Here is a 12,919-nt window from a genome sequence, read left to right on the forward strand (position 1 = left end):
GGTTCCCACGCTCTCCTACCAACACCCCTCAAATCCACCACCTCTGGAGCTGGGAGGCAACTGGGTGGGCGAGTTAGAGAAGAGGGGGCTTATTTGTCACAGGCAGGTGATGAAGAGGTGTTAGCTTTAAAGGGTGGGGGCAGGGGAGGGGCTTCTTCCACAGGAAGTGGAAAGCCTCAGGAAAGTACCTAAGTCGGAGTCTATCAAGAGCAATAAACAGTTTGGGTTAACCTCAAACTAGACAGCACAAGTTCTGAATCTGACTTTGGGCCCTTGACCCGGGAGACTGGGGAAAATCTAAAGGGTGTTCTGGGGCTGAGGTCTGAAAGTAAAGAGAATTTGAGGGATGAATGTGTAACACTAGTCCAGAACAAGGTGCGCATGAGGCATGGCAGTCAGATCCCAGTGAAGCAAGCAGGCCTCAGGGGAAGGGGAGGTGTAGTAAGAAGCTGACAAACCAGGGGATTTTCTCAGGCAGCACCAGAGAACTGTTGGAGTGGCCTGGGGAAGAACCTCAGTAGTTAGAGGCGGGATGGGTGCAATTTAGGAAGATCCCTGCCTGGGGTTAGATGTGCAATGCTGTACTCTTCTGTGCCTTGCCTGAATCTCTTTGAGACACAGCTTCACAGGGCACCTGGCTGGCTCAGTCAGTGTATGTTTGGGGTTGTGGGTTCGAGCCCCACACCGGGTGTAGAGCTTACTTTAAAGAGAAAAAAAAAAAAAAAAAAGACACAATGCTATAGAACTTTGAGGAGGAAACGAAAACCAAGAAAGATGGTAGGATTATTCCTAAAATGGAGCAGACTGTGTCCCTGGGATCTGTGGGCTAAAAGGTATGGTGCAGAACGCCCTGCCACTGACCAGAGGGACAGAACTGATCTGCTCTTGGAACCAGAGTACCCCTCCTTGTTTTCATCTCTCCCTCCCCACCCTGCTACTGACTCCTGGTTGACCTGCGTCTTTCATCACACAATGTGACTCCTTTTTGGCTCTGGTAGGGGAGTGAGCAAACTTTTTCTCTGAAGGACCACAGAATAGGCCATAGTATCTCTCTGTTGTGACCAGTTGACTCTGCTCTTGTAGCACAAAAGCAGTCAGAGACAACCTATAAACAAATAGGCCATGGCTGTGTTCAGATCAAATTTATGACACTGAAATTTTAATTTCATGTCATGTTAACATGTCACAAAGTGTTTTCCCAACCACTGAAACATACAAAAATCACACTTAGCTTCCTGGCCACATAGACACTAGGGCAGAGTTGGCAGGCGGGTAGTTTACAGACCCCTGGGACTTTTTCCATCTGGCTGAACTTCTGCTCCACCTGGCCATGGAGAATCCTGTTTGTGTCACCTCTGGCCTTCACAATATAGCTGTAGAACCCTTTCAAGGTCCTGTCTAATGATGGCTGCTTCCTAGTGGCTTCTTCAGTGACTTGGAAATGGCCAATAGAATAAACCCTTAAGGGACATTTCCTAAAATTCCCTATGTTTTGGATAAGTGCTTTAGGGTAAAGCAATTGTATATATTCTCTTTAAATCATCACAATAATAAAATAGGGAGGACAGTTAAATCCAGTTTATAGGGGAGAAAACAAATGCCTGAGACCTAAGGTAGTCGTTTCAGTCTTCAAATTCTACCCAATTCCTTTGTTCTATTACTCAATTTCACTCCCATAAGGTACCCTTTATCAAAATATTCAGTAATTTGGGCTGCAGTGATCCAGAACTTGGATGGCTGTAAGTGTTTTTGTTGTTTTCAAATGCCTTTCATGACTTGCCAGCATTTCAGGAAAATCCTATCTAAATTTTCTTTTTCAACCCAAAGTTTCAGGGAATTAAAAATACTTTCAAATGTATTCAGCATTTTAGCCCCAAGGAAATAATTACATATACATGGTCTTTGTTTAAGGTACACTGTCATGAAACCTACACTTGGGTATTACTAGAGTCACAGCTTTTTCCCTTAGACAAACTTTATCGCTCCAAGTTCTGTCCTTAAAAGGAATGCAGCTGCATTTCTTTTTAAAATAACCTATGTCTGGGGTGCCTGGCTGGCTCAGTCAGTAGAGCCTGTGACTCCTGATCTTGGGGTTATACGTTTGAGCCCTACATTGGGTACAGGGATTACTTAAAAATAAAATCCTTAATAAAATAAAATAACCTATATCTGGGATTGCTTACCAAATCCTTATTCTGTATTTGGAGTTTTTCTTTGATTCAGTAGCACTGATACATCCTACATGGCTCATCATGGGGAAGGAAGATACAGAGATCTTTTCTGTTTCAGACTTGACCCCAACTACCAAACTCTATAAAGACGGGGAAGGGGTCAGGGAAGCCAGGGCAAGAAACCTTTCTCCCCATTATAACCAAGCTCCTCCAGAGCTGTTCCTTAAAGCTGAAAATAAGCCACCTCATTTCAAAACACACACACACACACACACACAAAACATTTCATTTCGACACGAAAGTTATTTCCCTCTTTCTGTTTCTCTGCTTTGCCTGATGAGGGATTTCTGAGAAATGACATGTCACCTCCCACAACCTCAGTCTGCAGTTTTGTTTTTCGAAATGAAGAGAGAGGGGGTTAGAAGAAAGGCGTATTCTGCCATAAGCATACAGTATTAATTCAAAACTTGACCACAAGAGAGAATTGCCCTTCCCAAAACCCTTCAGCCTGGGTGGGCCCACCTTGCCTTAGATCTGGGCTTTCAGGGGCTAAGGAAATAAACAAGCTATCTTCTCAGGAAATGTCAATAACAAAGCAGTGAAACCTAACAGCTGCTCTTTACAGCACCCCAGCTGTCCTCCTCCCCACGGTTCCCACCAAGGGTAGGAGAGGGGTAGGAATTGCTCCAGGCAACCTCAGAAGTGGAGGTGGGAGCTGAGGATGGGGATGCATAGAGATTCAGGAGTAAAATGCACACGAAGCTAAGGTTCCCAGATAAAACCCCTACCTCCTCATGAACTCTGAACACCACTGTCAGATCAGCCAAGTAGGGGAGACTGAACTGGGTAGCAAAATTTTTGAAACCAGCTCCTCTTACTAGCAAAGAAACTAACTTTTTTTTTTTTTTTTAGGGGCACAGAACTGAGGTGTTTCGTAATCAAAGTGGAAAAGTCATCAAATCCAGGATGAAACACAACAGTTAAACATTCTTTTCCTTGTCTGCTTCCTTGCCCGGCTTTCCCAGCACACCTTGTCCCAGGCTAACTTGAATAAACACACACATGTGACCACAGGAGGGCGGGAAGAAAACCAAGTGGGGGTGGCGAAATTCTGAATGGAATGCAGCCCCAGCTAGTTAGGGGGCCCTGGCTGAGACCTCTGGCACTGGCAGTGGATTTATACAGACAGAGAAGCCAAAACAATGAGCTCATGGGCAAGAATGCAGCCTGTGGGGAAGTCTGGGCAGTCAGAGCAAACTGGTTTTTTAACTAGGATGGGAATAGCTGTAATCGAGTCTCCCACGGGAATAGGATTAGAGAGCGTGGAGCCACCATTCAGTATCTTGGGGTCCAGTTTAATAACTTTTGAGGGCTGTCCTTTATTCTCAAAGTCTTCTGCAGAGAGCACAGCACTCTTGGGTCTATATTCAAGTTGGTTGCTTTCCCTGGTGAGTGAACTACCTACTCTAGATGAGGCTCTTAAGACAACCTTACTCAAAGCAACTGGATCTAAAGCAGGTTTGCCAAAGCCAGCCCTTCAACCAAGATCCAGCGATAGCTGTGAGCCCAGAGACTCTGTGTACTCAGGGCTGCCACTTGAACATGACAGAGGAAACAATCAATGGCGTCTGTCTTTCTGTCTTTTTTACTTCCCAAATAAACACAACCCACCCAGCTGTGTCATTTAGACCCAAGTCAGACTTCCAAGACCAAAGACACATTTTTTTTTCCTCCACCAGTGTTTTTCACTACTTTTATAGAAGACCCCAAAAGGAAGAAATTGAACAGATACTACATTCAGTGGCTATGTATGGTAAAGGGGAAGGAAGGCAGGGAGGGAAGAAATGAGAAGAAAAAAAATTATCTGCATCTCCCCACCCTCCCCCTTCGCTCCTGGAGGTTCTTTCCTAACACCATACTTTTGTGCATTTTGTTCCCTTTTCATTTTAAGGTTCAACCTAAATTTTTTTTCTTAAGATTTATTTATTTTAGAGACAGAGAAAGTAAGCATATGGGGGAGGAGCAAAGGGAGGGGGAGAAATAACTCAAGCCAATTCTGTGCTGAGCAGAGCCCAGTGTGGGCCCTAAAAATGTTTTTTTGAGGCCTTGACCATATCTGCTTCCAGAAGTGGTCACCCTTTGTCCCACTCCTTATCTTAGAATATCTTTATCATGGCACTTTATGCAATGTATTCTATTTTTGTCCATGGTTGTCACTCCTACAAGACTGGAAGCCTTGACATCTTTTTTTTTTTTTAAAGATTTTATTTATTTATTTGACAGAGAGATATCACAAGTAGGCAGAGGGAGGCGCAGAGAGAGGAGGAAGCAGGCTCCCTGCCCAGCAGAGAGCCTATTGCGGGCCTCATTCCGAAGACCCTGGGATCATGACCTGAGCCCAAGGCAGAGGCTTCACTCACTGAGCCACCCAGGTGCCCCTAAGCTTTGACTCTTGCCACAACTGGCTTTCTCATTCTATGGTTTTGTAATACAATCAACTCTTCAGGCACGTATCCCGAGAACAAGAACTTTCTCTTACATAATCAATCATACTATAATTAAAACACACTCAATTTAACACTGATACAGTACCGTTTAACATATTGTCCATATTAAAATTTCCTCAACTGTACACATGTCCCTGATAGTTTTCATCTAGGATCCAATCAAAGATCGTTCTACCATTAGCTGTCTGTTTCTTTCCACTGTTCCCTATTTTTTTTAAAGTAGTCTCCATGCCCAATGTGGGGCTTTAACTCACAACCCTGAGATTAAGAGTTGCATGCTCCACTGATGAGCCAGCCAGGCACCCCAGTTCTCTACTTCTCTTTCTTGAGGAAGTATTAGTCCCTTTAAAATTTCAGTGTCCAACAGTGCTTGGTAAACAGCAAGCAGTCCACTGCCATGTAATGAATAAATGAAGAGACTCCAACGAACATCTGGCTGCCTAGAGCTCATTAAGTGTCCCAGCTCATTGCAGAGTTGAAACATTCTTAAACTACAGTAATCCTTGAACAGGAAATGAGAGCAGGCAAAGTGAGTAATGCAGAAATACGCCATGAAAATGGAAACTTGGAAGGGGTAAAATCTGGAGTAGTATCCGTGGTCCTAACAGGTTTCCCACCAGTCAGGAACAATTATTCTATGCAGGTAAAGAAAGGAACTGCAAAGGGAAACCAAGTATAGTGTGGGAACAAAACCTGCCACATGTATTCTTTTTTTTACCTCCCAAGAATCATGAGTAAGGAACACTGAATTCTCAGGGCAATTGGCTGACTCAGTTGGTAAAGCAGGTGACTCTTTATCTTGGGGTTTAAGATTTGAGCCTCATATGGAGTACTGAGCTTACTTAAAATATATATATATTTTTTAAAGATTTTATTTATTTATTTGACAGACAGAGATCAGAAATAGGCAGAGAGAGAGAGAGGAGGAAGCAGGCTCTCCGCGGAGCGGACAGCCCGATGCGGGGCTCGATCCCAGGACCCTGGGATCATGACCTGAGCCGAAGGCAGAGGCTTTAACCCACTGAGCCACCGAACAATGTATTTAAGTAATCTCTACACCCAACATAGGGTTCAAACTCATGACCTGGAGATCAAGAATCACACACTCCGGGGCACCTGGGTGGCTCAGTGGGTTAAAGCCTCTGCTTCTGGCTTGGGCCATGATCCCAGGGTCCTGGGATCAAGCTCCACATCGGGTTCTCTGCTCAGCAGGGAGCCTGCTTCCTCCTCCTCCTCTCTCTCTCTCTGCCTGCCTCTCTGTCTACTTGTGATGATCTGTCAAATAAATAAATAAAATCTTAAAAAAAAAAGAATCACACACTCCTCTGACTGAACCAGTCAGGTACCTTACTTTTTTTTCATTAAACTAGGCTCCATGCTCAGCCTGGGACCTGAACCCACAACCCTGAGATCGAGTTGCATGCTCTATCAACTGAACCAGGTAGGTGCCCCCCAAAATTCCAAAGTCTAAAAAAAACAAAACAAAAATACCCCCCCCAAACCCCCACTGAATCTTCAGATGCCTGTTCCATCTGCATTCCCAACCCCCATCTTCCCACATGCTTCACATAACTAAGATAACAACTCTGAAACTACAAAGCTGGTCCAGTTAAATTTTCAAATCTTGAAAATGAGAAGCCTTTGAACAGTGCGGGAGGATTCAAGAAGACAAGTTCTGTCATTGAACAAGTGGGGCCAGAAAGAACTAGGGATAAATTAAGACAGCAGATCATTCTGAACTCCAGGAATTAACAGCCCATGCTCTGAGCATCTGGCTGGAGCCATGCAACACACCAGTTGTGCAAGTTATTTCCCTTTAATTTTTGTAAGATATACCAGCTGTCACAACTGCTTTAACATTTTCTGAAAGGAAACAGTATGAAGCAAGAGCTCTAAAGTCACAAAACAGGAACTGAAAGACAAAGTCTGGTTGTGTTAAACGAAGGGAAGTGTTGATTACTTTGACTCCCTCAGTGACTCATGTTACCTAGTTACCATTTGAGCCAATGTTCAACTACAGAACTGGCTTCACAGCACAACCTACCAATGGAGCGACTGCACTGCACAGAACTCAACAAGGGCCCAGATTTACACCCTTGGGTCCAATGTTACCCTCCCTCCAACCCTCTGCTTAGGAGTGCACTAGTGTGTAACAGCTCTGTAATGATAAAAAGTTGCCATCTCCTAGGAGGGGCTTCCAAGCAGAAATGAACTTCTAAATGCACAAAAGCACAGAATCCTGTTTGTACTATTAGTACAAACTAATGGTGCTCAGGGCTTGAAACCAATATGCAAACTTCACATTTGCACATTTCCATGGTGATTCAGCTCCATTTCATGGTAGCTGAAAATAAAAAAGACAGGATAGGGTTTCTGTAATTAATGTACTTATTCTCACCTTTGTTTTGGGGAGACGAAGAGGGAAAAGTACCAAGAACCTTATCAAAACCCTTAACTGTGGGTACTAATTCTTCTAGCTCCTTCATCTAAGAAGGCGGAGATGGGGAACAGAGGAACCACAGTAATGAATCTGCTCATGGTGACTAAAAAACCAGGACAGGGATTTTGACTGTTAAAATGTATGAATTACAGCAGTTAATACATTTCAAAACCCAATACCTCTAATTTGAATGAAGGAAGGGGTTATTTGGAAGGGAAGCATCCTTTGCTCTGAAGCAAATCAGCTTTATGAGGCTTTTGCTTGTTAATTCACCTGTTATTTATTCACTCAGCCGGACTTCCTTAAAAGGCTTGTCTAAGTGGGGGAAGGAAGACAGTCATGGATTAGAAAACACCCGTACCACACCTTGCATTTGAATAAAAGATTTATTATTTTCTTCTCAGGAAAAACAGGAAGTTAGGGAAACACACTACATTTTACAGCCCACATTAATTTGTAGTTGGTCCTAACCCTTCCTGGCACAGCTGTCAACAGCATTAGCTGTTTTAACCAGAACCAAGGTGTTCACCCCCAACAGAGTGTACATGGGTACTAGAGGATTGCATGTTTTTCCCTGAGAGAAGCATAAGACAAGTTGCTGAGAGCCAGCTTTCCAAGCAGCCCCTCCCTTTCCATTCTGGAGGATTTGCTTGAATTATGCAGCTCGTCAGCACTTAGAACACGTGCCTCCTCCTCTCCCTAGAAAACCACCCACCCTTCCCTAAAGCACTTGGGCTCCCTAAGCCCTGAGAGCCCAACCCAAAGTTTCAACTAACATCCTCCTCTACATTTCAGCAGTTAACACCTAGTAAATAGGGAGGTGGGTTCCCTAAACTCCTCCAATTTACATCTATGTGCTTATTTCCACAACTGCATATGGGGAGACAGGCCTTTTAGTCACCTTCACCAGATTTTAAGATTAATTAGAAACTACATAAAGTGCTTTTAGGTCCTTAGAGATAAACCTGACATAAATAAATGGTTCATGATCAAGAATGATAAATACATAGGTAAAAATAGCTCTAGCTAGATGACCTTATGGCTCGATGATGGGCAGGCAGGGCAATCCTTCCCTATTACATTCTTAGTCATTTTATTCATACCTATTTTCATCTGGAGTCCATAGACTAAAGGTCATGTTCTATGGATGAAGCTTTCAAATGACCCTAGGTCTACTACAGAAGCTTTCTTCAGTTTACCAGTAGCTTTTATGTAAGTCTTTGAGGTTTAACAGAGCCCGTCTCTATGATTTTAAATGAGCATTTTTGAACGCAAAGGAACCTACAGAAAGTCACATAATTTGCTGTCCCTTCCTTTGAAAATTCCTAAAGGGACTTTTAAAACTCCCCCCTCCCCGCCCCAGACAGGACAAAGCAACTGAAAAGGTACCAATCCAAGGAAAAGGGACTCCTCCTACCACGTGACTGTTATGGTCATGGCACCCACTGTACCACCACATCCCAAGAATAAAATTCATTAAGGATGAAGGTCTCTGGTCTCCTGGGGTGGGGGTTTAGGGGCTTACGTAGGGTTCATAGTGCCAAAAATTAAAAGGGCTAGTAAGAGTTCAGGGATGGCAGGGTAAGGGTATTAAGAACTGAAATAACTATCTATAGAGGGAGAATTAAGCAGCAAAGACAGAAAATAAAAAGTCAGGTTCAATAACATGTCAAGTCTGAAATCCAAAGAGATGCCAATACAAAAATCTGAAACAAAGTTTGGGAATCATTAATAGAAATGAAACATAAGTATTTGTTTTATTCATATACTAGGCTTAGACCTGTGTTTAAACAAGCAAGCCTAATAATAGCACCATGGTTAGAGTGTAAGCCTGCTTTTCCAAGTCATCATTTTACAATTTATTAAGCAAACAAGGGATCAAATATCTCTCATCCACTGATGTGATCTTTTTATATACATACTGTTAGTAAGTCCCACTTGGAACAGCTGAAAATCTTTTAGCAAAAGTTTTGAAGATGAGCTCATAAACTCAATTTAAATTTCACCAGTTAAATTAGGTCAAATATAAGGAACTCAAGTGAGTAGCTACTCACCAACCAGAGCCCATTATTTTGTAAGTTATCAGCCCACATGTGCCCCTGCCCCAAACTTAAACTCCACTTTGACTCAATTATTGAAAACCCGCATGTAAGGAGGTGAAAAGGAAGAATTTCCACTCCTCAATTTCTCAATCCCAAGTTTAAAAAAACAAAAACAAAAACTGAGGAATACTTACCAACCAGATAGCAAAATTAAAGTCTGCATAGTTATGAATCAGTATTGTTCCATTATAACCAAGTTGTGTATAACTGCACCAATTGGTTCTGTATACAATCTAGAACTGACCAGGACAAAATTTAGAATAGTAAAGCTGTAAGAAATAGAGTCCTAACTACAGAAGTTGTAAATTTCAAACGGGTATGAAAAAACTAATGTATTTCGAGACTCTTCATCCCTTTACATTTCAAAGAAATAGACTTTCTGTAAAAATATATACAATTTTTACAGACAATACAAATGTATTGTCTGTAAAAAACAAGTTGTTTTTGCCTTAAAAATTGAGGATATTCTCATATTTGCAACTCTGATTATTGAGCCTTAAGTCAAGTATTCTTGGCCATTACTAGGCTAATAAACTAAACCATTCAACCAAGCCAAAGTAGAACAGGTATAAAAGTCCTGAACACTTGGGACTTTCCACTCAATAAGTATACCTGGGAAGGCTAATTGCAGAGAAAAAGCTTCCCTTCACACACTGTTGTACAGTACTGAGGCTTCTAGTCATAGTTCTATTACCTGTAGCTAAAATCCATTTTATACAGATCAATGCCATTGTTAGTGCTTCTCTTTTAACACTTTAAGAAGTTAATGAATTCAGTGGACATATTTATTGGACTCTATGACTAGCCTGGCTACTGGCCACTCTCCTGCTCTAGACAAGGAAATTAAGTCTCTTCAACCCTACCATCTTCACTAAATCTAAAAGTTCTCCTCCATGGCCTCCCAAAGTTTGCCTGTTGCTGAAACTGAACTTTGCTTCTTTTAGACAGTGACTCTTCAAGGGGGACTACTTTTCCCATGTATTTATTCCCGTTAGCCATAATCCTCTTGCCACTTGCTGTTCTACGTTGCTGGAGAACTCTCGGAGGTTACAGCCTGGACAGCTCTAAGTCCAACTTCATAAATACATTTGATTTCACAGCAGTCACACATGGTTTTGTTGCCTGGGGTTGGTTAAAAGTCAGTTATTGCACTTAAAAGGCTATCTTATTAGATATGCCAAACCAGCTCCTACTCCAGCAACACCTGCAAAAGCCAGCAGCACATTTCTGATGCCACCTTCTAGGTCCTCTACATGGAAGAACTCCACAAACCCATCCTAGAAAACAAAAAAGAAAAGCACATTTTCAAGTATGGGTTTCCGTTGGCTTAAAAACACTATTCATAAAGAAAAGAATTTAAAAAATCTAAAGTTCTGCCCCCCTCAAAACATAATGAACCAATTATTTACCCAGCCTACAAAAGACACATTCATTTGGGGGGGGGGGGATTTGCAGCGCAGCTCTCAGAAATTTAGTTTACTATTATCCTCAAGTGACTAGTTTTTTTCACAATTTGAATCCACCGAAAAGTATCCAGTCAAATTACAATACCAAAAGCAAAAGACTCAACACCCAGTAAAATAGCCTACAGAAAACCGGATTTATTTTTTATTTTTTTTAAAGATTTTATTTATTTATTTGACAGAAATCACAAGTAGGCAGAGGCAGGCAGAGAGAGAGGAGGAAGCAGGCTCCCTGCTGAGCAGAGAGCCCGACGAGGGACTCGATCCCAGGACCCTGAGATCATGACCCGAGCCGAAGGCAGCGGCTCAACCCACCGAGCCACCCAGGCGCCCCAGAAAACCGGATTTTTGATGAAACAATTCAAGTCGGTCATACACACTATCTCTGTGAACTCACTACTTAAATCAAGGTTAGGCAAACAGAGATCCTAAGTTGGGAGGCTGAAACCTGAGTTGTGCATCCTAAAAAGCTTTAGAGAGAGAGCCCCAGACTTTCTCTATAAAATCCTTCATTCCATTTCCACTCCAAAACCCCTCTTCAACCTTAAAACAAACTTACCCAGCCTCTTTGTTTGACTAGCCAGTCTCGTTTTGTCCTTACGAGAACATCTGTGATGCTTTCTGCTAATGGTTCGATGCAGCTTTCTTGGTTTATACTCTTCAAGTGTTTGGCCACAAAGGCACCAAAAGAAATAAGAGTCACAATCCTGCCCCAGTTTGTTACTCCGTCACTGAAAACATGGACCATCACTCGAGACAAAGATTTGACATCGTCTTCGTTTTTGATGTCCAGTTTCCGAAGCATGCCTGAGAGGAAGAAAAGCATGCAGGTTCTCACGGCCTCCTTTGTCTAAACCAGGGCATGATTTGTCCGCCCACCCACGGCGGGGGAAATCGCTATTTGGGGTCTATAGAACTCAGTCCGACCCCAGTTGAAAACTGACATCCCACCCTTTCCGGGCTTTGAACAGAGCTGCCATTTCCAAAAGAATTAAGATGGGCGGATACAATGACTCACGGCCAGAAAATTCTGGGTTCAGAAATAGATTACGAGTCATTTCAACACAGACTTGTTTTCGGTTTCCACCCACTTTTGGTGGGTGAGTCCAGGGACAGGTGAAAAAAGGCAATGCAGCCTCGGCGACTAACCCCCTTACCTTGGAAGGCCGTCTCGTGGTTGCGCTGTACCCCGTCCCCGACCCGTCGGAGGGTCTCTAACGCCTTCCGGCTGGCAGCCCCAGGCCCGCCCAGTGGTTTCGCGTCCTTGGCGCCCGTTGCCTGCTCCCGCAGGTACCGAGAAATAATCTCCAGGGACTGCCGGTACAACTCGTCTTCCTCCTCCTCTGCTGGGGGTGGCGTCGAGGGCAGTGAGCCGTCCGTGCAGGGGCCACTGCTGGCCTCCCCCACCAACTCCAGCAAAGGCAGGACAGCAGGCCTCTTCCCCAAAGGTTCCGGCTCGTACCCATCCAGCTCCTCTTCGGGCGACATGATGGCGTCGGCAGCTGGGCCTTCCATCTCTTCAGGCGGCGACACGCGGCGGGTAGGCTCGAAGAACAGCAGCCTCGGGGGGGTCGCGGTGACGTTGGGGCCCTCGGCGCCAATGGGCGAGGGCCGCGCGACCCTCCGGGCGTCCGGCGCGAGAGTGGCCGGGGTACTCGCGCCGGCGCTTCCGCCAATCACCGCACCGGCTTCCCCTCCCCCTACCTCCCGCCGGGCCGTGGCCTCCTTCCCCGAAGCCAAAAGCCGCCCTCCCGAAGAGGAGGCGCCCCCGCTGCCGGCCCCTAGCCCGGCCCCCCCACAGTAGAGGTTGAGTCCGATTACTGCGTTTCTTTTGAGGCCAAACATCTCAAGCTGCCGACGCCGACGCCGCCTCCCAGGTGAGAAAAATGGGGGATGAGCCTAACTCCTCGGTGGAAGGAAGCGGAAGTAGGACTGTGAGAGGAGCTTCTGTGTCTTAGTTTTAGGGCCAGTCCTATGGTGGCGTCAGCAAGTTAAAAAAAAAAAAAAGTGTAGTCCCATAAAAGGGGAAAGGGGCGGCAGCTTCCGGAGGTTGCGCACGGCACCTCACCGGCCGGTAGAGGTAGGGGCGGGGCTTAAGGGCTGGGCGGGGTCTTCCGGCGCCCGAGCGGAGCGCGGCGGGTTACGTAAGGGCGGCGCGGACGCTTAGGCTCTTGGGTTCCAGTTTTTCGCAGGTGCGGGTGTGGGCCTGCTAATGGTTTCCTCGCTTTACTTCCCA

At 44.6% G+C, this 12,919-nt stretch overlaps 1 protein-coding gene across 1 annotated transcript; it reads right to left on the reverse strand.

Moving 5' to 3' along the window:
* Positions 1-7,485: 7,485 nt before the first annotated feature.
* On the reverse strand, positions 7,486-12,635 carry MCL1 (MCL1 apoptosis regulator, BCL2 family member). The gene is made up of 3 exons (XM_032302193.1): positions 11,841-12,635; positions 11,243-11,490; positions 7,486-10,497 (listed from the first exon to the last, which is right to left on the reverse strand). Exons 1-3 carry the CDS (start codon positions 12,526-12,528, stop codon positions 10,381-10,383), a joined length of 1,053 nt encoding a protein of 350 aa, XP_032158084.1. The 5' UTR covers positions 12,529-12,635; the 3' UTR covers positions 7,486-10,380.
* Positions 12,636-12,919: the final 284 nt, after the last annotated feature.

Source organism: Mustela erminea, chromosome 10 (genome assembly GCF_009829155.1).
Source record: "Mustela erminea isolate mMusErm1 chromosome 10, mMusErm1.Pri, whole genome shotgun sequence".
Classification (NCBI taxonomy): Eukaryota; Metazoa; Chordata; class Mammalia; order Carnivora; family Mustelidae; genus Mustela; species Mustela erminea.